The sequence below is a fragment of the Chiloscyllium plagiosum genome, chromosome 9 (assembly GCF_004010195.1).
Source record: "Chiloscyllium plagiosum isolate BGI_BamShark_2017 chromosome 9, ASM401019v2, whole genome shotgun sequence".
In the NCBI taxonomy this organism is placed as follows: Eukaryota; Metazoa; Chordata; class Chondrichthyes; order Orectolobiformes; family Hemiscylliidae; genus Chiloscyllium; species Chiloscyllium plagiosum.
In genome coordinates this window covers 68,695,936-68,721,036 of record NC_057718.1, presented here as the reverse complement: position 1 = coordinate 68,721,036, position 25,101 = coordinate 68,695,936, and the positions used below count along the sequence as shown (strand labels likewise).

The 25,101-nt window shown below is 40.2% G+C and overlaps 1 protein-coding gene across 5 annotated transcripts in view; it reads right to left on the bottom strand.

The window, feature by feature from the left end:
• LOC122552919 (sorting nexin-9-like) overlaps positions 1-25,101 on the bottom strand; it is a 160,939-nt gene that overhangs the window by 52,577 nt on the left and 83,261 nt on the right. For 3 of the 5 annotated variants that reach the window (XM_043696162.1, XM_043696161.1, XM_043696164.1), the window contains 5 exons: positions 21,764-21,968; positions 13,974-14,121; positions 11,073-11,157; positions 8,538-8,663; positions 4,076-4,193 (listed from right to left, as the gene is read on the bottom strand). In XM_043696162.1, the coding sequence (XP_043552097.1) occupies positions 4,076-4,193; positions 8,538-8,663; positions 11,073-11,157; positions 13,974-14,121; positions 21,764-21,968 (682 nt within the window). The remainder of the gene's footprint in view (positions 1-4,075; positions 4,194-8,537; positions 8,664-11,072; positions 11,158-13,973; positions 14,122-21,763; positions 21,969-25,101) is intronic. The other 2 variants (XM_043696163.1, XM_043696165.1) reach the window with 1 other exon arrangement.

The window sequence follows — 25,101 nt, the reverse complement described above, 5'->3', positions numbered from 1 at the left end:
TGTGTGAGAGGGTGAGTGTGTATTGAGCAGTGTGTGTGAGAGAGAGGGTGAGTGTGTACTGAGCAGTGTGTGTGAGAGGGTGAGTGTGTACTGAGCAGTGTGTGTGAGAGGGTGAGTGTGTACTGAGCAGTGTGTGTGAGAGGGTGAGTGTGTACTGAGCAGTGTGTGTGAGAGGGTGAGTGTGTACTGAGCAGTGTGTGTGAGAGGGTGAGTGTGTACTGAGCAGTGTGTGTGAGAGGGTGAGTGTGTACTGAGCAGTGTGTGTGAGAGGGTGAGTGTGTACTGAGCAGTGTGTGTGAGAGGGTGAGTGTGTACTGAGCAGTGTGAGAGAGGGTGAGTGTGTACAGAGCGGTGTGAGAGGGGGTGAGTGTGTACTGTGCGGTGTGTGAGAGAGAGGGTGAGCGCGTGGGTGTGTATGGAGTGGTGCTTGTGCGAGCGAGAGTGTGTACTGAGCAGTGAGAGTGTGAGAGAAGGGGCCATGAGGGAGATACACACACCCCCTTGGAGTGACAAAGCACAGGGCTCTCTTCCTATGGCGCCAAGGAGGAGGAAGAGCCCTGCATTTCTCTAGTGCCTGTCACCAGCTCGGCACATCTCCAGGAGCGCCTCAAAGCCAAGGGAGGGAGCTCAAAGAAAGAAAGAAAGAAATAAATAAATAGAGGGGCCTGGGGAGGGGCAGACCACTGGACACAGAGGAAGGAGTCAGTGCTCTATTCAGTACCTGCATCCCCTTTACTCAGCTGGGAGGGAGCTCAGGACAGAGAGAGGGAGGTCCAACACCAGTAAATCAGACTCGCGCGCGCGCACACACACGAGGGCTGAGGATTGCAGAGAGAGACACACACACACACACACACACACACACACACACAGAGGGGGAGACACACACCAAGGGGGAGACAGAGAGAGAGAGAGACAGAGAGAGAGAGATAGCAAGCGTGAGCGAGATAGAGGCAGCAAGCAAGAGGAGATTGAGACACAGGATCTACATGCATTTGCGAAGGCAAGGACTGGTTAAGGAGAGCCAGCATGACTTTCTGCATGGGAAATCATGTCTCTCAAACTTGGTTGAATTTTTTGAGACGATGGCCAAGTAGGTAGATGAAGGCTGGAGCGATAGACATTATCTACATGAGCTTTAGCAAGGCCTTTGACATGGTAGGGCATGGTGGAATGGTTATTAAGGTTAGATCACATTGGTTCCAGGGGCAGCAGGCCAACTGGATACAAATTAGCTCAACGATAGGAGACAGTGTGGTGGTAGTGAGTTGTTCAGACTGGAGGCCTATGACCAGTGGTGTGCCATAAGGATCAGAGCTGGGTCCATTGTTCACCATTTATATAAATAATTTGGATGAGAACGTAGGAGGCATGGTTAGCAAGTTTGCGGATGACACTAAAATTGGTGGTCTAAAGGACAGTAAAAAAGACCATCTAAAATTATAACTGAATCTTGATAAACTGAGCCAGTGATCTAAGGAATAGCAGATGGAGTTTAATTCAGTTAAATGCAAGGTGTTGCATTTTGATAGGACAAATCACAGCAGGACTTACAGTTAGTGGTAGGGCGCTGCAGGGTGTTGTTGAACCAAGAGATTTAGGGTGCAGGTACATAGATCCTTGAAAATGGCATCACAAGTAGACAGGATAGTGAAGGCGGCGTTTGGCATACTTGCTTTCGTCAATCAGAGCACAGACTACAGAGTTGGGACGTCAGGTTACAGGTGTACAAGACATTGGTAATCCACATTTGGAGTACTGCATACAATTCTGCTCACCCTACTTTAAGAAGGATGTGATTGAAACTGGAAGGTTTCAATTAGAAGGAGAGGCTGAATAAGCTGGCACTCTTTTTTTTTCCCCGGATCACAGGAGACTCAGATTTATAAAATCCTGAGGGGCATAGATAAGGTGAATAGCCAAGGTCTTTTCCGCAAGGTAGGAGAGTCCAAAGCTCGAGGGCATAATTTTAAGGTGAGAGGGCTAGGTTTTAAAGGGACCAGAGGGGCAACTTTATTCACACAGACAGCGGTGCATATATAGAGCGAACTGCCAGAGGAAGTGGTAGTGATAGAGACAGGTACAATTACAATTTTAAAAAATGACATTTGTACAGGTACGTGGATAGGATAGATTTACATGGATATAGGCCAAATGCAGGTAAATGGGATCAGTTTAGGGTAGCATGGTGGCTCAGCAGTTAGTACTACTATCTCACAGCACCAGAGACCAGGGCTTGATTCCACCCTCTGGTAACTGTCTGTGTGGAGTTTGCACATTCTCCCCATGTCTGCGTGGGTTTCAGCCAGGTGCTGTGGCTTCCTCCCACAGTCCAAAGATGTGCAAGTTAGGTAGATTGGCCATAGTTTTCAGAAAAGTGCAGGCTTGGTGAATGCAGGTTTACAGGAATGGGGTAAGGGAACAGGTCTGGGTCGGATGTTCTTTGGAGGCTCAGTGAGGACCCATTGGGCTGAATGGCCTGTTTCCACACTGTAGTGATTCTATGATTCAGTTTAAGAAACCTAGTCGGCATAGACGAGAGAAAGGAAGGCAGTGAATGCAAAGCAGAAAGAAGGGAGGAGAGAGCAAGAGTCAGCGACTGAGCAAGTATCACTACTGAGCAAGACAGTCAGCAATTATACAAAACAGCTAGCTGGTCAGTGAGACAGTCAGAGAGATAGCGCGATACATAAGTGATGGCGAGAAACAGACATAGAATAATAGTAAGGGGCATGCATAGGCAGAGGGTGATTGAGAGAGTGAGACACAGATGATATGGAAGACACACACGCAGAGACTATTAGAGAGAGCACAAGCATGCAAGAGGGACAGACACAGAGGCACAGTCCGACAGCCGAACGCATACATAGGCAGACTATAAGAGATTATAAAGACACAAGCAAAGGCTGGAGGTTGAGGGTTGCTTTTCAGACTGGAGGCCTGTCACCAGTGGTGTGCCACAAGGATCAGTGCTGAGTCCGCTGCTTTTCGTCATTTATATATATATATTTATATATAGATATGAGCATAGGAGGTAGAGTTAGTAAGTTTGCAGATGACACCAAAATTGGAGGTGTAGTGGACAGTGAAGAAGATTACCTCAGATTACAACAGGATCTTGATCAGATGGGCCAAGATAAATGAGAGGTGCTGCATTTTGGAAAAGCAAATCTTACCAAGACTTATACACTTAATGGTAAGGTCCTGTGGAGTGTTGCTCCAAAGAAACCTTGGAGTGCATGCTCATAGTTCCTTGAAAGTAGAGTCACAGATAGACAGGAGAGTGAAGATGATATTTGGTATGCTTTCTTTTATTGATCAGAGCATGGAGTTTGGGAGTTGGGAAGTCATGTTGCGGCTACACAGGACATTGTTAGGCCACTTTTGGAATATTATGTGCAATTCTGGTCTCCTTCCTGTTGGAAGGATGTTGTGAAATTTGAAAGGGTTCAGAAAAGATTTACAAGGATGTTGCCAGGGTTGGAGGATTTGAGCTATAGGGAGAGGCTGAATAGGCTGAGGCTGTTTTCCCTAGAGCTTCAAAGGCTAAGGGGTGACCTAGTAGAGGTTTATAAAACCATGAGGGGCATGGATAGGGTAAATAGATGAGGTCTTTTCCCTGGGGTGGGGAAGAGTTCAGAACTAGAGGGCATAGGTTTAGGATGAGAGGGGAAGATATAAAAGGGACCTAAGGGGCAACTTTTTCCACACAGAGGATGGTGTGTGTATGGAATGAGCTGCCAGAGGAAGTGGTGGAGGCTGGTACAATTACAGCATTTAAAAGGCGTCTGGATGGGTATATGAATGGGTATAAGCGTTTAGAGGGATATGAGCCGGGTGCTGGCAAATGGGACTAGATTAGGTTCTAGTCCCATTTGAGTAGATCTGGTCAGCATGGAAGAGTTGGACTGAAGGTCTGTTTCTGTGCTGTACATCTGACTCGAAACAGAGCACAGTAGACAAAGGCAGTCATTCATATACACACACACACACACACAGGCAGAGTGCAATATAAAGAGATTGACAGGTATACAAAGAGAACAGCTGACCACTGTATTGTATGTGATCCAATTACCTGCAACTTGCTTATCTGGAAGAGAAGGAATTGGAATGGCAGAACCAAACTTGATGAGCAGACGCTCACATAACCAGTCAAAATGTTTGTATCTGTGGTTGACTGATCGGTTAGTGTTCTGTTCACAAGAAACAACAATCATAAGTGTTTTAAGATTATTGCATTTTCCTTAAATCACACAAATTTTATAGGTTTATAATCTTTAAATGCCAGACAGAGATGGTTATAAAACTTTCATTAGTTATGATGCACAAAATCAAGAATTTAAACAAGTCATTAAAATTTACACCATGTTTGAATAAAATACAAAATGTAACCAGTTTCAAATTAAAATACAATGTTCTTAAAATACAATCTTTTATCTGTGTAACTCTAAGAGGAAAAGAACACACCACAACCTTACTGTTCTGTAAACATTAACTAGATTCTTAAAGAACTGAAAGCAAATAAAAATTAAGCCATTCAAACTTTTTCTTTACTGAAAGTTCAAGCTAGTTGCGTGCTGGCGAACTTACGCTGTTTCTAAACAACATTCCCAGCCTAGTCTATAGCACTAGTAATCAGATTCCAAGTTCAGTGCATAATCTAGTCTCCAGCAGAGAACTGGAAGCTCAATCTGTGAATTCATTACTGAGCCAACTCCTGGCTGTTTAGCCAGTCAGATCAAGGTGCTCAGCTGTAGTTGGATGTTTCTTCAAACAACATGGAAATCCTCCAACTACACTCATGAGCTTATTTCTACCTCCTTTCAAAGATTCACAAGAAAGATTGGCCTAACTGATCTATCATTTTGCTTACTACTGCCCCACAAAATAAGTTCTTTCCATCCTGACACTATTTTCTCATCCCTTGCCAAGCACCTTTTCACAGAGTCAGAGACGTATTGCACGGAAACAGACCCTTTGGTCCAACTCGTCCCAGCCGACCAGATATCCCAACCAAATCTAGTCCCACCTACCAGTACCTGGCCCATGTCCCTCCAAACCCTTCCTATTCATATACCCATCCAGATGCCTTTTAAATCTTGCAATTGTACTAGCCTCCAACACTTCCTCTGGCAGCTCATTCCACACACGCACCACTCTCTGCGAGAAAAGGTTGCCCCTTAGGACTCTTACGTCTTTCCCCTCTCACCCGAAACCTATGGCCTCTAGTTCTGGACTTACCCACCCCAGGGAAAAGTCCTTGTCTATGTATGCTATCCACGCCCCTCATGATTTTACAAACTTCTATAAGGTCAACCCTCAGCCTCTGATGCTCCAGGGAAAACAGCGCTAGCCTATTCAACCTCTTCTTACAGCTCAAATCCTCCAACCTTGGCAATATCCTTGTAAATAGTTTCTGAACCCTTTCAAATTTCACAACATCCTTCTGATAGGAAGGACACCTTGCTAACCAGTCTCCCATGGGGAACCTTGTTGAATGCCTTACTGAAGTCCATATAGATCACATCTACCGCTCTGCCCTCATCAATCCTCTTTGTTACTTCTTCAAAAAACTCAATCACATTTGTGAGACATTATTTCCCACAGACAAAGCCACGTTGACTGTCCCTAATCAGTCATTGCCTTTCCAAATAAATGTATAACCTGTCCCACAGGATTCCCTCCAAAATGTTGCCCACCACAGATGTCAGGCTCACTGGTTTATAGTTCCCTGACTTGTCCTTACCACCTTTTGTAAATAGTGGCACCACCTTAGCCAATCTCCAGTCTTCTGGCACCTTACCTGTGACTATCGATTATACAAATATCTCTGCAAGAGGCTCTGCAATCACTTCCCTAGCTTAGCACAGAGTTCTAGAGTACACCTGATCAGGTCATAGAGTCACAGACATGTACAGCACAGAAACAGACCCTTCGGTCCAATTTGTCCGTGCTGACCAGATATCCTAACCCAATCTAGTCCCACCTGCCAGCACCTAGCCCATATCCTTCCAAACCTTTCCTATTCATATGTTCATCCAGATGCCTTTTAAATGTTGCAATTGTACTAGCCTCCACCATTTCCTCTGGCAACTCATTCCATACACTAACCACCTTCTGTGAAAAAGTTGCCCCTTAGGTCTCTTCTATATCTCTCCCCTCTCACCCTAAACCTATGCCCCCTCATGATTTTATAAACCTCCTTAAGGTCACCCCTCAGATTCTGATGTGCCAGGGATTACGCCCCTTAGCTATTCAACCTTTCCCTATAGCTCAAATCCTCCAACCTTGGCAACATCCTTGCAAATCCTTTCTGAACCCTTTCAAGTTTCACAACTTTCCAATAGGAAGGAGACCAGAATTGCACGCAATATTCCAACAGTGGCCTAACCACTGTCCTGTACAGCCACAATATGACCTCCCAACCCCTGTACTCAATACTCTGACCAATAAAGAAAAGCATACCAAACACCTCCTTCACTCTCTTAACTACCTCCAAATGGACTTTCAAACAGCTATGAACCTGCACTCCAAGGTCTCTTTGTTCAGCGACACTCTCTAGGATCTTACCATTAATTAGATTAGATTACTTAGTGTGGAAACAGGCCCTTCGGTCCAACAAGCCCACACTGACCTGCCGAAGCGTAACCCACCCAGACCCATTCTCCTACATTTACCCCTTCACCTAACATTACGGGCAATTTAGCATGGCCAATTCACCTAACCTGCACATTTTTGGACTGTGGGAGGAAACCGGAGCACCTAGAGGAAACCCATGCAGACACGGGGAGAATGCGCAAACTCCACACAGAGTCGCCTGAGGTGGGAATTGAACCCGGGTCTCTGGCGCTGTGAGGCAGTAGTGCTAACCACTGTACCACTATGCCACCACAGATATCCTATGGGTCCTAGCTCTGCCTTCCTTTTTGTGTGACACATAACATTCTTTCTTTCAGTCCTACTAAGGCCTCCCACCACGACACTTTTTTCCAGGTATAATGATCATCATTTTGGTGTTCCTCCCCCGATCCCCACCAAAATTAAAACCTGCCATTAACTTCCCTTCCAATTTCCACATTTTTCCCAGCTTCAAGACAGTCCACCTTCGATTCTACCTTTCCTTGACTTGTTTCACTCTATTTCGAGGATATATTATCAATTAATATTCACCATAAAACTACCAATATCCACACGTCTCAACTACAAATTCACATATCTAGAGCATTCCATTCCATTCTTCCAATTTCTCTATCACCAGCATATCTATTTGTTTTTGTTTTGTGAAGTTAGAATATTCTTGTTATAATCGTACAAGGCATTGCTGAGACCACACTTGGAGCATTAAATGTACCTTTGGCCTCCTAATCAGAGGATGAATGTTCTGGCTACAGAGACAGTGCAACACAAGTTTACTGGACTGATTCCTGGGGTGACAGGATAAAGAGATAGCCGCACCCCCATCAATTAAGACTACATTCACTGAAGTTTGGAAGAATGAGGAGGGAATCTCAGAAACCTATAAAGTTCAAACAGGAACAGAGAGAGAAACTCAGGAAGAATGTTCTCAATGACTGGAGGGACACAAGGTCATAATTTAAGAATATGGGGTATGCCATTTAAGACGGAGATCAACCAAAATGTCATCACCCAAAGAGTGATGCGCCTGTGGAAATTTCTGCCACAGAAAGCAGTTGAGGACAGAAAACTGAATGTTTTCAAGGAGATAAATATAATTCTTAGGGCTAAAGGGAGCACTAGGTATTTTTGTATGACAGGCAGCTTGAACATTTAATATTGATGTATATTTTTAATTTATCATAGATTTTCAATTTTAAGCGAGCTTGGATTTTATATATATTTTGGCAGATTATTAGTGCACAGGAGCTGTAATTTGCAAGTATGTTTAGATTAGATTAGATTAATTTCAGTGTGGAAACAGGCCCTTCGGCCCAACAAGTCCACACCGACCCGCCGAAGCGTAACCAACCCATACCCCTACCCCTACATTTACCCCTTTACCTAACACTACGGGCAATTTAGCATGGCCAATTCACCTGACTTGCACATCTTTGGACTGTGGGAGGAAACCGGAGCCCCCGGAGAAAACCCACGCAGACAAGGGGAGAACGTGCAAACTCCACACAGTCAGTCGCCTGAGTCGGGAATTGAACCCGGGTCTCTGGCGCTGCGAGGCAGCAGTGCTAACTGCTGTGCCACCGTGCCGCCCATGTATTCAGTAAATCCGTAAATCTATTAGAAAATAAAACAATTGTGCCAGTTGTAGTGTGCAATCCAAAGCATGTTCATCAGCTCACACATGGTTGCATTCAGTAGACTGACTATCCTTAGCCAAATTCAAGTTGTAGAAACAGTCAGAGAAGTTGCCTGATGAATTCCTTAAAGTAGTCTTGGAAAGCATAGTTATTACTAAGAAGCAGAATGCAATTGCTGAAAAAATTCAGTAGGGCGAAGTAAAAGAGCACTAATTTACACATATCTAAAGTATGAACCATTTGTAATTCTTTTTGAAAACTTACATTGGGCGTCACTTGATATTCAATATAACTCTTCAATCCATACAACTTGGATCCCTTTTTCGGATCAGCCACCACACAACTCAAAGAGGAAGTGGGATATTCCCAAACTGGACCAACCTCTCCTTTCTAGATTAAGAAAACATTTAGGTTTATATTGTTGTTTTATATTTAAATACGGACCTCGTGATGGCCCACCGGGGCAAACTGTAATTCCAACTCAAAAATGAGTTGTTGTCAGATGTCAATTTTTGAATTTTCAAACCCAAGCCCCAACCTGCTCAAATTGCTCAATTCCCCATTTCACAAAAATAGGAGAGGGGGACAGGCAATCTGTTTCCTCAAAGCAGCAATTTAAGTGTTTTAACCCCAAACTTATTTTTTTCCCTTGGACCCAACCTTCCCTGCACCAAATACAAAGACCCGTCTTGCAGTTGGAAATCAGACCTCCACCCTCCATATCAGCTCCTTATATGCAGTTGCAGTTGGCTTCCTGGTGAAAATTCTGTTAAAGCTGAAAGGCTGTATGTGGGCAGCCTATAATATTGCCCAGAACCCTTTCCCCCACCTCCAGTCCCATTACAACACAACTCACCTGCTAACATTGAGATCAATGACTAGCATGACATGTTTACAAGGTAGCTAAAGTCCATCTGCTCAGAGTGTTCTGCTAAAGTAACACATTGTAATATTACTGTAATATTAGTGTACTGGACCAGGTGCTATCACTGTGATTTGCGAAAAGATATAATGATAAAATAACTGTAGATTAGCATTAAATCCTAACATTAAGAGGCTGCTAGTCTAAGTTGCATCACTCTATAGTTTACAAAAATGACAGTTTGCTATTTGCCTGACCATTGACATGCACTGCATGTTGTAAAGTTACCAGATAGTAAATAAGGTTAAATCTTGTAATTTCAACTTCTGGTATCCTTTCAAGAAAATCATCATTTAATTACTGCCAACAAATCATAGACTAAAATTATTCTAACAAAAGTTGGATATTAATTGTTGGCAATTTAAAAACTTAAAATTTAAAATTGACATTTTACTTTTTTTTGTAAGTTTTAATCCAAACTCATCATCTTTCCTCTTTTCCATTCCTGTTTCTCATTAAATAATGAATTCCTAAACTATAAATGTACATTTCCTCCTCTGTCCTTTCGTTGTTTATTTCATAATAAAATTCTTAGCCTCTGATCTGCTCTTGAAATCACATATAGCTGTCCAATACAGTTTATGGTCAATGGCAACCCTCAGGATGTTGTTTTTGAGGAGTCAGCAAAGTAATGATGTTGAATGTCGAGGAAGATATGGTGAATTCTCTCACTGGAGGAAGTCACTGCCTCGCACTTGTGTGTCATTAATGTTACTTGCCATTTACCAGCCTAAGCCTGGATGTTGTACAGATCTTGCTGCATTTGGACTTGGATTGTTTCGTATATCACTCATTGTAAATGGTGCTGAATATTTGTGCAATGATCAGTGAACTTTCCCACTTTTAATATTATGATGGACTGAAGGTCAGCAAAGAACCCTCTGAAGATAATTGGGCTCAAGACGCTACTGTAGGAGCTCCTCGGGATTAATGTTTTGGGGATGAAATGACAGACGTCCAATAATCTTTGTGCTTAGTACATAACTCCAGCAGCAGAGAGTTTACCCAAACTCCACGAACCTTATTAACTTTAGTTTTGCTAGGGCCCTATGAAGTCATACACAGTCAATTGTACTTGTTGTTAAAGACAGTCACTCTCATCTATATTAAATCTCTATGCATTACCCCTGTCTAATACTTCGCTAAAGAATTCAGTCATTTTCAAAAGAAACATGAACTTCTTTCTTGAAATGTATGTTGACTATTCCTATATTTTTAGGGTAAAGAACAAGAACAAAGACCATTACAGCACAGGAACCAGGTCTTCAACCTTCCAAGCCTGAGCAGACACATTTTGCCTTCCATACTAAAACTGTCTTCACTTACAGGATCCATATCCCTCAGTTCAAATGATTGCCAATTGCATCATTCAGTAATGATTCCTTGATGTTTTCTAGCACTGACACAAGGTGACTGGTCAATAGTTTTCAGGTGACGATTTCAAGATTAAATAAACACCCTGGAGCACCTGCTAACAGAGTGCTGCAGTTTAACATCTCATCTCAATAAATGAAATCTTTGGCAATGCAGAATTCCCTCAGTATTGCGATGAAATGCTAGCCTTTATTTTTGGACTTGCATCTCTGGATTCACCTTGTAACCAGAGGTGAGAACACCAGAGGTGATGCAGATATATCACCTTAGATACATCAGGCTAATAAAATGATTCAGTACGAATCAAAAAATCAAGCCATCTCCTCACAGCTTCAGTTTCTTCAAATTCCTTTCTGTGACCAAGGTGATTATCCACATTACCATACATGCAAATCAAAAATGCAAGATACATACCTTAATTATTTTTACTGTACTCTCAGCCAACTTCCCAATTTTCTACAGCTCCAAAAAAAAATCCCTTCCCAATTACTAGTATAACTTACATGGATTGTAATTTTCTCAGTGGGTTTTACTGGTTGCTTTGAAAGTAGATAGACTTCAGGCCCATGTTTGATAAAAGTTGGAAACCTATATTAAAACAAAGACTGGGTATGCCTTAAAAGCAGAAGGATGTCAAAAAAACAAACATTAAACTCTATCTGAATGAATTCAGCATTCACAACACAGTTTATCTGAATAAAATTGGTTAAAAACTAAATGATTACTAAAAAGGTATTTTTTTATTTAAGCAAACACTTTACCTTCAAGTGAACGGCACAAAATTGGGATGTGAACTTCCATTTTCAACACCACTCTTTTCTCAAAAAGCATTCCAAGAATGAGATATTTTTTAAAACAATTCTTCAATTATTACAAATGTTTACAAGGGCTTATTGGAAAACACAACCACATACACAATTATTTGTATAGTGATATACCAGTTACTTAAAAATACATAATCTTCATTAGTAAAAAAGGCTTGGAGAATATATTTTATTTGCCAGCAAACCTGCTGCTAAATATCTGTATTAGCAACTAAAGTAAACATCATGTTTACCATTCTACCAAGTGATTTTTCTGGCAGCTCAATTTTTATCATAAATTGGGTCAATGTTTAGATAAAGCATTCTTTAAAAAAATTAAGAATAGATTGTAAATCTGAAGTTTCTCATGGAAACTATATGGAACTCATTAAATTATTGGGTCAGTTTTGAATATGTACATAAACAAAGACAAACCACTCAGAGCAACTGTCAGCTCAATTATTTTTTGATAAATAGTCTGCCTGAAGATTGTGGTGTCAGTTACTTTGGTTTAACTGAATGCCCTCTGTACAGGGAACCTTGACTATCCAGCTAGCTCTCCTCAACTCTAATTTCTCAAAGTCAGAGAGCACCTCATTTTGGATCAGAAGTGGATTAACTCTTAAAAAGACAGATAGATAATTCCCCAGGACCAGAACCATGTGTATCCCAGAACTTCGTGCGAAGCTAGGGAAGTGATTGCTGGGCCCCTTGCTGAGATATTTGCAGATCAGTAGCCACAGGCGAGGTGCCGGAAAACAGGTTATGTGGTGCTATTATTTAAGAAAAGTGTTAAGGAATTGCAGCTGTACAGGACATTGGTGAGGCCACTTCTGGAATACTGTGTTCAATTCTGGTCTCATTGTAAGGGGAAAGATGTTGTTAAACTTGAAAGGGTTCAATAAAGATTTATAAGGATGTTGCTGGGATTGGAAGGTTTGAGCTATAGGAAGAGGCTGAACAGGGTGAGGCATTTTGCCCTGGAGCATCAAAGGCAGAGGGGTGACCTTATGGAAATTTATAAAATGTGGGACATAGATAGGATGAAAAGAGAAGATCTTTTTCCCAGGGTGAGAGTGTACAAAATTAGAGGGCATAGGTTCAAGGTGAGAGAGGAAAGATATAGAAGATTTTAAAGGAAAACCTTTTCACACAGTGGGTGGTACATGTATGGAGCTCCCAGAGAAAATGGTGGAGGCTGTACAATTACAGTCATTTAAAATGCATCTGGATAATTACATGAATAGGAAGGGTTCAGAAGGATATGGGCTAAATGCTGGAAAACAGCACTAGATCAGTTTAGGATACAGGTCGGTATGGATGAGTTGAATTGAACACAGATGGAAATGTGTTGCTGGAAAAGCGCAGCAGGTCAGGCAGCATCTCGGGAACAGGAGAATCGACGTTTCGGGCATTAGCCCTTCTTCAGGAATTGAACACAGTCTGTTTGGGTGCTATATAATTCTATAACTCCCTGTTAACTGCCATTTTTAATTAATCGGCATTAACCATTTCCCAAGCATTCAAAGTAACAACTATTTTCATGCATTTAAGAAAGCATAACTCTTCATTTATGACATTTAGAGGATGCAAATCAATTTAAAGTGCTACAAAAGGCAGCAGTCTCAAAACTTATCAGTAAAACTTTTATCCAAAAGGTACTTTCCCAACAATAAATTTATGCGGAAGTGCATAATTATTTTATTTAGGATCATAATTTATGAATAAAACTGAAGTCAATATAACAATGTTGCATATTATTTCTCATTAACTAATTGTAATCTTCAAATAACAGCCGCATAGAATTGCATTCGAAGGTGTGCTCTCTAATTAGCCAGATCATATTCAATCATGGAATTTTGGCCTTTATCCAAGGTATACTAGAAAACAAAAAAGCAAATTCCTTCAACTATTTCGAGCTCTACTCTAGCTGGAATACTGCATTCAGTTTTACACAGTACACCTCAGGACAGAGATATAGACACGACAAAGGCTTAGATTCACCTAAGTGCAGCCAGTACATAGAGGACAAAAGTGCATAAACTTTACAGTGTCTAGAATATAAAGATTAAAGGGCAATCTAATTAAGGTATATAAGACAACTAAAGGATAGGATACACTAAATATAAATTATTCACTTAGAATAGTGGGAGAGGGAGTTCCTCAACAGTGAAATAGAACTGCAGCTGCTGGAAATCTGGAACAAAAACAGAAATTGCTGGAGAAACTAGAGTTCTGATGAAGGGTCACTGGACCCAAAATGTTAACTCTATTTTCTCTCCAAAGATGCTGTCAGATCTGCTGAGGTTCCCCAGCAATTTATATTTTTGTTCTTGAACAATAATATCCCTTCCTCCCAAATCAGAGATTAAATTACGAGGTTAATGAGTATGAAAGAAAAACAAACAAACAATTTAAACCCCTTAAGTATTCAGTAACATATGACACAGACATAAAACTTCATTTATCCACAAAAACAAAGACTAAAGCTTAAGAAACTTTCAACAAACGAAGTACCTAACTTTACAAACTTTATCAAGACAAATATTTTTTGACTGCAGCAAGATTATGAAGCATATGCTTGCCGCTTATTTCCATTACCTGTTGCGTGGCATTTTCACAGAATTGTTGCGAGGAGCTCCACGAGCCAAACCAGTCTCTGCTGCCTCAGACTCTGTGTGAGGAATAATACTTGGAGGTGGTTTGGACTCATTCCAATCATCATCCCATTCATCATCCTCTGCAGCACCTACAGAAAAGTAAATCTAACATGAATGCGAAGAAACAGAAGCTATACCTGTAGGTTCCCTACAAGTGCAATTTTGTACAAACACCAATTTTATTTTTAAAAATGGTAATCGTGCATAATCCTACTTAGGATGTTAAGGAGGTTCATAAGTGATTAGGATTTTCTAGAGTAGGTCTTGGGCCATTGTTCAAGGACCAATAAATGACGAAAATTAGAAGCAAATGCATTTTCAAAAAAATTATATATAAATCAAAGAGAAGCATAAAATAGAAATTGATACTTTAATTTTCAAAAAGTTTGAGAACTTAGGACTGGATCAAAATCTGCAAAAACTGCCAAAATATAGAAATCTCTTACAGATTGCTGAATATCAATTAAATCAGAGTTCTTTTCAAAATTTAAGAAAGTGGAAAGAGCAAAAAATCTTCAATGGTTTCAACTGTAGCAGAGGAATTTCATACAAGTACAGAGAACACACTATGAGGACAGTGTAACAAATATGGTGAACGACATCAAAGAGAATCATGTTTGAACACTTAAGCGTGCAGTACTATAGAGATAGATCAGGGAAATGATTGGATTATTCTACTGAGAGGTGGAATGACGAGGAGTGCTAAAGAATGGTCATCAATCTAGAATATTAAGTTTGTGTCTCTCCATAGAGGCTGTCAAACCTATTGCAATTTTCCAGCTTTTTTCCCCCTCTTAAAAGTAGTCTCTGGAATTCAATTCGAGAATTGCAAAAAGGGGCATGGGGAACATAAAACTTGATTAGAGTCATAGAGTCACAGATGTACAGCACAAAAACAGACCCTTCAGTCCAACCTATCCATTAATTTCCATTTCCATGAAGTATAAAAAAGCACCAATTTTGTGCTGTCTGAACACTACTACAATTTTGGCTTGCAGCCAGCACTCAACTGTACTATTCACTGGCTGCATGTAACAGCAGGGGTTCCAATATTGCAAAAACCTAGCAGTATGAAAATTTGCTTGCATCTCCCCTTCAAGTGAATGAAATGATAGAGATACCAAGATCATTGGAAATAGTAGTAAGAATGGGGCTTATGCCAGGCCACGAGGCTACAGATTATGTTGGAGTACAATTCTGCGGCTGCTGATGGCCCATGAGTGCAGGGACTCAATTACACAGTCACAGTGTAAGTGCATGGATCAGAGAATAGTATGCAGCAGAAACATCTGTCACGTGCATGCTGGAGCCAGAGCAAAGCAAAAGGAATAACGGAGCTCAATCTGGATAAATGCGAGGTATTACATATTGGTACATCAAACACAGATAGGACTTATACAATTAAGGGTAGGGTCTTGTGTAGTGTTGTAGCAGAGGGACTTAGGGATTCAGGTACATAATTCTTTGAAGTTTGTATCAGATAAAGATGGGATGATTAAAAAGATGTTTACCATTCTTGCTTTCATTGCTCGGTCCTTTGAGTAGAAGAGTTGAGGTTATACAGGATATTGGTGAGGTCTCTTTTGGAAAACTGTCTAGTTCTGATTATAGGAAAGATGCTATTAAGCCAGACAGGGTTCAGAAGAGATTTACCAGGATAGTATGGAGTTATAAAGAAATGCTGCAGTGGAAAAGGTCCCAGCCTAAGAGGTTGAGAAGTGACTTTACGCAATGTTTTTGATGGGTAAAAACATTGGGTTAATGGTAGTTGTCTTTTCCCTCGGATGGGGGATATCAAGACTAGGGGCCACATTTTTAAGGAGAGAGGAGAGAGATTTAAACAAAGATGTTAGGGGCTAATTTTTATTTTTACACAGAGGGGTTCCATGTGTGGAATGAACTTCCTGAGGTGGATGTGGGCACAATTACAAAGTTTGAAAGACATTTGGATAAATACGTGAATAGGAGAGGTTTGGAAGGATACAGGCCAGTAGCAGGCAGGTGGGACTAGTTTAATTTGGGATTATGTTCAGCATGGACTGGTTGGACCTTATCCTGTGGTGCTCTCAGTTGCAGAGGTTACACATGCCAACTTTTATGGACCTGTTTGCACTTAGTCTACTAGAAATCCTCTATTTGACATCAAAGAGCATGAAAGAATCTAACACTAACTTCATTCAAGGTTTTTTCCACGAGGTTTGGAGTCTATCCTTTACATTATCAAAGGAGCAGCTACTGCCAGTAGCGCACACATGGAAATCAGTGAAGATGGGCACTGTCTTAGCATAGGAAGCTTCCATCTAAAGTTTTAGTGCCATTATCATTCTGGAAACCACTGGAAGGTATATCCAAGGTATTACAGTACTGTACTTATTTATTTTGGCACAGAACAAGAGGATGTTTGACACATCACCCCAAGAATAGGTCCATGGCATATGAACTTGCTATCCTCTCTCAAAGATATTTATTATCTCAATCTTGCCATTTGCTGTCAGCCTGCTAATCCCAAATGAATACGCTCAGATAGTGCAATCTGAAACCAGGCCTTCCAGACACTAAACTGCTCAAAGTTTTCAATTTCCTCAGCAACCTTCCACTAGACATGAATTAGCTACTAGGAAAGAATTTGTAGGACCAATAGAACAGGCACAGGTACTAAGAGAATGTACCAAGGTGATCAACTTACTTCTATATTCATTATGGCATGATTTATTAAAATTTGGATTGTAATGTGCATTTTGCACTACGAATAATAAAATGATGGGATGGCCAGTAATAGGGGAAAAGAAAGAAGCATGGACTACTGTTGAGTGCAGAATAGCATTCAAGGTTACCTGACATTATTTATTGTTTGTTCATGCAGATTCTGGACAGAAAGGAGTTGTAAAGGTTGCAACTGCTTCCTTATCCTCTTCTTCCAGCACCACTTCCTTAGCTTCTCCAATGTAGCTTGTGCGAAGGTTCTTCCCTCCTGATAGCAAGGTTGTGCAGCAAGCAGCAAGACATGACAAAACTTCAGACCAATTCAGCAGAGTACGGAAGGCTTCCTCTCGAGTAATCTAGACATTGCTGCTTCATAAGACCATAATAAGCAAGAACAGAGGTAGACCATTCAGTCCATTGAGTCTGCTCTGCCATTCAGCAAGATTTTAGCTAATCTAATAATCCTCAACTCGATGTTGCTCCCTGTTTTCTGTAAGTCTTGATTCCCGTCCTGGTCAAAAATCGTTCAATCTTAGCCTTCAATATGACACGCTTCAAAAAGACAAGCTTATACAGCTCTCTACAGTAAGGAATTTCACAAATTCATGCTCATCGGTCTGAAATGTGCAACCTCAATTCTGAAATTATGCCTTTTGGTCCTAGAGATAGTAAGGTCATTGGGAATAGTGGTACAATGGCAGATACGCCAGGTAATAAAGCTGCAGATTGTGTTGGACTATAATGTTATAGCTGATAGCCTATGAATGAGTCACTCAATCACAGTCACAGCAGCAACGCATGGTTTGGAGGATAGCATGAAGGTAAAACAACTGGCACATGAATGCTGCAGCCAGGACAAAAGGAACAAGGTAGCACACAAAGTGAAGCAACCTTTCCACATCTACCCTAACAAGTCCTCTAAAAATCTCATGTTTCTGATTTTTGTATATTCCAACAAGTACAGGCCCTAATCTACTCAACTTCTCCTCATAAGGTAGTCCCTCTATACCTGGTATCATCCTAATGAATCTTCTCTGGACTCCCTCTAATGCCAGTATATGTTTCCTTAGATAAGGGACCCCAAAACTGTTTACAGTATTTCAGTTGTGGTCTGATTAGTGCCTTGTAAAATTTTAGCAAAACCTCCTAAGTTCTTTACACCGTTCCCTTTGAAATAAAGTGCAACATTCTATTGTCCTCCCTATTACCTAATGAACTTGAATGCTAGCTTTTTGTGATCAATGGATGAGGATTCCCAAATCCCTCAGTTCTGTAACTTTCTGCAGTCTTTCTCCATTTAAAAAATATTCAGCTTCAGTGCCAACATGCAAAACCTCACACTTCCTCACAGTATATTCTAACTATCAAGTTTTAGTGCATACAAATAACCTGTCTATATACCTCTGCAGACTCTATCATCCTCCTCATTTGCCTTCCCACCTACTTGTGTCATCAACAAACTTGGCTATAGTACATTCACTTTCCTCATCCAAGTCATTAATATCTATTGTAAATAATTGTGGCCACAGGACTGATCACTGTGGCACACTATTAGTTAAAGATGTTCATCCTGAAAATACACCCTTATTCCCCAATTCTCTTTCTTCTATTAGTTGGCCAATTCTCTGTGTTAATATACTACCTCCTACACTTGCTTCATTAAGTAGCCTTCTGCATGGTACATCATCAAATGCCTTCTGAAATTCCAAATATACTATATCTAATGCTTTCCTTTTATCTCTATTCTGCCTATTACCTCCTCAAAGAATTCTAGTAATCTTGCCAGACATGATTTCCCCTTCACAAAGTTACATTGCCTCTGCTTGATCAAATTATGCATTTTGAAATGTTCTGCTACTGCATTCTTTCATATAGACTAACATTTTCCCAATAACACATTAAACTAACTGACCTATTGTTAACTGTTTTTTTGACTCCTTCCAATCTCCTGGAACTTTTCCAGAATCCAAGGATTCTTAGAGGATGAACTGGTAATAATCATCCATCTGTAATATTTTTCTTTAATATCCTAGGACGTGTCCATCAAGTCTAGTGTACTTAGCAGCCTTTAACTTCATTAGTTTCCCTATCACTTTATCTCTAGGGTATTTATTTGTATTTAATAGCATGTATTTCCTCTCCTCGCTGTTGCCCCTTGAATATTTAATAATTTTGGAATGTTATTAGTGTTTTATACTATAAAGACTGATGCAAAGTATTTATTCAACTCCGCTGCCATATCCTGGTGCCCATCTTTATTTCCCTAGCCTCATTCTCTAAGGGACCTTTGGGTCTCTTAGGAGAGAAGGGGCTTTTCTCTCATTTTTATTTTAAACCAGCAATTGCTGCCCGGCTTGATATTACTTGCAAGTTTACCCTCTAAATTTATTTTCTCCCTCCATTACTTTTTCTGGTCACCTTTTGTTGGTTTAAATTATTCTTCCCAATCCTTTGGCTTACCATTAATCTTTGCCACACTGATGCCATCCTTAACTTCTTTAGGTTACCCAATGTTGGTTGATACCATTCTTCATTGGAATTTGGCTTTGCCGTGAGCCAAGAATTTTTTTTTTGCCTATTTCACATTCTGTTCCAAGAGATTTCTTACAGTACCAGGACTTCTCAACATGTCTGTCATGCATGTGGAACCATGAGCAATACAATCATTGAGAGCCTCCAATTGTCCAGTAGCCACTCTTTAGTTTTCTGTCATCGTTGAAGTGCAGGTGACAGAAGATTGCTACAGAGTGGCTACTTCCAACTGTTGCCAGGATGCCAGGTACTGATCTGCATCATTTGCTGTTCTGCTCTGAGATTGGGGTGGCAACTATTCCAGGCAGCAAATTTTAATGATGAACAGTCTAGTGAAGCAAGATCGTCTCAATCATTTGTGATCATTGAAGCACAGGCAGAAGAGTTGTTCCTTAAACTGCCAGTGCTGATACAACCTTCTGCCAAGGGCATTTTTCACTTTTACCTCTCACAGGAGTTTGTCCTGCATTGCATGTCCTCTGTTAATTCCCTAGTCATGCTTAATGCTAGGGGAAAGGCCAACAAATCAACCAATGCCTGGGAGCAACTTCTCTGTGCAGAAGTTTTTAAATCAGCCACAGAGTAATTCAGCAGCTGTCCCACAACTTCCTGTCACCTGGTGAAGCTTTAAGCAATGATGGAAACCATTCAAAATGCATGGAATTAAAGTAACAGTCAGAAGAAGTAGCCTGCAGATAGTTCAAGACCCTTTCAAATAGGTTTGGTAGACTTCCTTTTAATTATATTTTCTAAATCAACGTGCTTAGAGATATTACAATTCTGGAGTAAGTGAAATTTAGGTTTCTTGGTTCAGAGTTATCACACTACCATCACACCAGAAAAGCCCTCTTGGACAGCATTCATTAATCCATTTAATATTGCATTCAGCTGTGCCAGGTTAAGTAGAATGATAGGCTGGAGAATGGAGCTCCAAAATGGCACCAATGGTGTTAAATTAGTGTTGTACTTTGATCAATAGTAAAAATTGCCTACTTAACATGTTGCTGATAGATATTAGATACCTGTGAAAACCATTAAGATACCGCCTTATACAATTGTGCATGTGTGCCACAAATGCCAAGAAATGGGTGCTACAAGCTACTCCCTCATCCCCAAAGCACATTTCATCAGCACTCAAAATATGCATTCAAAGCCGGGTTACTTAATTGCTCATTTTTAACACGCCCTTCCAAAAAACTAAGATCATAAGAAATAAGAGCAGGAACATACTACACCCCTTCATTCACTATGATCCCAGGTGACTTTTGTCTGAATTCTACTTGCCTGCTCAACTTCCATATGCCTTGATTCCGTGAGAAACCAACAAAATTGCCAACTTCAGTTCTGAATATATATTTGACATTAGAGTATCCATAACCCTCCAGGAGAGAATTCCAAAAGTTCTCAACTCTTCACATAAAAGAAACTCCACACCACAGTCCTAAACCATCAACCCTTTAGCTTGAGTCTGTGCCTTTACGCTCGAAGTTCTCCATCCAGGGTCAACCCACTCAGTTTTTACCCCGTTAAGCCACTTCAGGATTTTGTATATTTAACTGAGATGCCCAAGTGGAATAATATCTTTAATATTTAACTACTACATATTCCAACGACCACACATTGAGGTCACAAGTTCATCATTTCCCAAGACTATTTGTCAAAAGACATTCACAGTTTTAAATAAAATATTAAAAATCAAATATTTTTATATCCTAAGCTTGAAAAACAGTTGTGAATCTATTATTCAATACTCAGAACTAATCAAAAGACATAGAAAAACAAAAAAAAGTCTTAGTCCTGTAAAGAAAGCAAACAGACAGAAACAAGTGTGTACTGATTTGATTGTAACACCAGACAATGCACAAAGGTGCATCAATTCACAGGAAAGTTATTTTTTACAACAGTTCAATTCTCTATTTTTCAGAGAAATTTTCTAAAGTACATGCAGATGTGCTGAATTAAAACATGTTCAAACAAATGCAAGTTAGATGTCAGTAAAGCTGGTTAACATTCTACTGGCCTCTCATGCGGTGAATAAAATGCAACACAGTGAGTACTTGTCTACTTGTTTTTAATATGATACAACAGTCAAACATGTCTAGACGTTACCAATTCAGTACTTTTGTTTAAAGCTCTAATTATTATTAAACAGCCATCTCCATTCTCATTATGCAAGTAATTCATAAGTTTTCAAACAGCCGAGTTTTATTCTTGCAAATGTGCTTCTCTGTTGATGGAAATGTTATGATAGAAATATGAAAAAGGCAATATACACAACCTTCATTCATTTTCCATCCAATTATCTTGCAGGTTGTTATATACGGGCAATGCTCATACGCATTCATTCTGTTGAAGTTATCAGTAGTCTTAAGCACAAATGTAAAATAATAACAAACAGACACACAGAACAAGCAGCAGAGTCCTCAAAAATATCACTGAAAAACAGATGCATGTCTGAACATTAGAGAACTGTACTGTAAGTTTACTGCCACTGACCTGGGCCCTGGTAGGCCTGTGGATGACCATAGCCAGTCATGTCCCAATTGTCTGCAGTATTATTTTTCTGTGCATTTGAACTGTCTGTGTTTGTTGGCCAGTTTACCGCACTCCAGGGATTTCCACTGTTACCTGCATTATTAGTGCTCCAGGTCCCAGCTGAAGTAGTATTCCAATTCAACCAGGGATCATCTGCATTGTTTGCCTATGAAATTAATAAAGAGCACAAATTACTGCAACTGAATATAATTATTAGGCTAAATTTCACAGTAATAAAGTAACTGTGGTAAGTATCTCTCAAACTCAAGGAAAAACAGGACAGAGTTGCTCTGCTCATAACAAGTCTAAAGAATTCCAAAATGAGTCACTGGGAAAACACACTATGGTACAATACTGAATTACCAACAGAAAGAAAACTTGAACTCAAATCCCAAGCTTCACTAAGTTAAATTATAACAATAATTATAAACAAGATACTACAATTACCCTTCATGTTTCTAAACTGCTCTTTCTTCCCCAAACAGACCAATCAGCACCACTTGGAGCAATGCACTTGTGTAAACAAGAGGGAGAACAGAATTGCCATGGATATATCAAATAGCCAGCTACAGCATGTAGTAAAATGGTATTTTTAAAATAAATAAATACCGATATCACCAAAAGTTCAAGCAGCAGCAGGAAGTGCACTCTAGACCTTAAACATTCATGGTTGAAAAGGCTTACACTCATTTGCATTTGCCTCTTTTGGAGAGCTTGTTCAAATCTGTGCCCTCTCATTCTAATCATTTTAGGAGTGGGAACAGTTTCTCTCTGTCCACGCTTTCCAGGTCTTTCAACATTTTGAAAACTTCTATCAGATTGTCTCTTAGTCTCCTCCCCTCAAATCAAACAGTCCTAACTTCTTCAACCTACTCTCAGAAATGAAGTGATTAATCTCCAATCATTCTTGTAAACCTCTTCTACACTCTCCAATGCATTCACATCTTTCTGAAGAGCAACATTCACATTTCTACATTTTTTTTAGTATAGGATTAAGTAGCATCTGGTCAGGCAGCATCCAAGGAACAGGAGAATTTCCTTGCTCTTGTACTCTATTCCCTTATTAATGAAGCCTAGGATAATGAATGCATTTTAACAGCTGTCTACAGGTACTGCCACCTTTAAAGACTTGGGTGTACAGATCCAGGTCTCTCTTGCTCCTGCACACCATTTAGACTTTTTTAGATTAGGTTACTTACAGTGTGGAAACAGGCCCTTCGGCCCAACAAGTCCACACCGCCCCGCCAAAGCGCAACCCACCCATACCCCTACATGTACCCCTTACCTAACACTACGGGCAATTTAGCATGGCCAATTCACCTGACCTGCACATCATTGGACTGTGGGAGGAAACCGGAGCACCCGGAGGAAACCCACGCAGACACAGGGAGAACATGCAAACTCCACACAGTCAGTCGCCTGAGGCGGGAACTGAACCAGGGTCTCTGGTGCTATGAGGCAGCAGTGCTAACCACTGTGCCCACTAGAATAATACCATTTAGAATAATACCCAATTTTTAAAAAGTCTTCTCATGTTCTTTATACCAAAGTACACCATCTCTCAATTTTCTGCATTGATTTCATCTGCTACTTGTTCACCTATTCCACCAATTTGTCAATCACTTTTTGAAGTTCTACACTGAACCCCTTGCAGTTTACAATACTTCCAAGTTTTGTATTATTACTAAACTTTGAAATTGAATGGTGAGGCAATTGCCTGGTCGTAATGTCACTAGGTTAATGGTAATGATCCAGAGGTCTCAGGTAAGATTGGAATCACAATATGCAGTTGGTGGAATCGGAATTCAATAAAATCTGGAATTAAAATGTCTAATGACAACCGTGAAATCATTGTCGACTTTCACAGAAATCAATTGGCTCTACTCCTCCTTTAATCATCAGTGTACTATTTGAATGCTTATAAAAGACAAAATTACCTGCTGCCAGTCTCTTTTCACAATCCAGTATTGCTTTTCTTATTTGCTTTCTCACCTCCTTTCTGAACTATCCATACTTAATCTGACTCAACTGCATTTTTTAACTCAACACACGTCATAAGCACACCTCTTCTTCATAATCTTAATTTCTATCTCCTTTCTCTTCCACTTTGGACTATGCCTGAACCATTTCTTCTTTGAAGGTAACCCATTGGCCAGCTATATAATTTTCCTGTAACATTTGGCTCCAGTCTAACCAGCCTGGTTCTACTCTTGCCCCAAAGTTGACTCTTCTGCAGTTAGTTATTCTTACTCTAGATTGTTTGTTATTCTCTACCAGCATCATCCCAAACTGACATTTAGCCCATCTCATCCTCAAAAACCAGGTCTAGCATAGCCTCCTTCTCATTGGACTGGACACATATTGCTGTACAAGGTACTCCTAAAAAAAATTTGGGAACATTTCCTGCTATCTGTCCTTCGATCATTATTCTGGTCTATATTTGGTTAATTAAAATCCCCCACTATAATTACTGTAATATTTGCACCCCTAGTTCCCTTGCAGATTTGATCCTTACATTCTTCCAGCCATTGGTAGCTTATAAATGGCATAGAAATGTTGCTACATCTTTTTTGTTCCTTAACTGTAGCTGAATTGATTTCTGTCCTTGATCTATCCTTTTTCAATCCAAAATGGATAGTCTCACACCAGTTTGTGTGGAACTCCATTGTCACAGTATTGCCCATTCACCTAGTACAAAATTACTAAGTGATATTGATAGGCTAACATCTACATTGTCTGCAATGCCTCTTAATTTTGCAAGATCAGCAAAGTTGGATATATGACTTTCTATGCCATTATCCAAGCCATTAATAAAGAATGTGAATAATTGAGGCCCTAATACAGATCCTTGTGGGCCTTTTGTTACATCCTGCCAATTTGAGTACCAAACCATAATCCCTATTTTCTGTCCCCAACCACGCAACCAACTGGCCAGCCATATCATTAATTTGTTTTCAATTTCATGAACTTCTACCTTAGTTAACTGTCATTTCTTATATAGGACTTATCAAATGCCTCTGTCTAATTCTTTTATACCTGTACTCCAGTGTAGCACTGGGAGTAATCCAGTATTTTTTGTTTCAGCAGCAGAAAGAGTGGGAGCGTCAACCAGCAGGCTGACAGGAAGGTGAATCACTAATTTAAAAACTTATCTTGTGAATAGGCAGAGCACACGCTGAGCAGGAGCGGACACAGAACTGCTGAGTAAATGAAGTAATATACTTGGGCAGTTGCATTACCCAAAACACTACTTAGGGTAGTATCTCAGGCCCAACCTCCTCCTCTAACCAAAAAAAAAG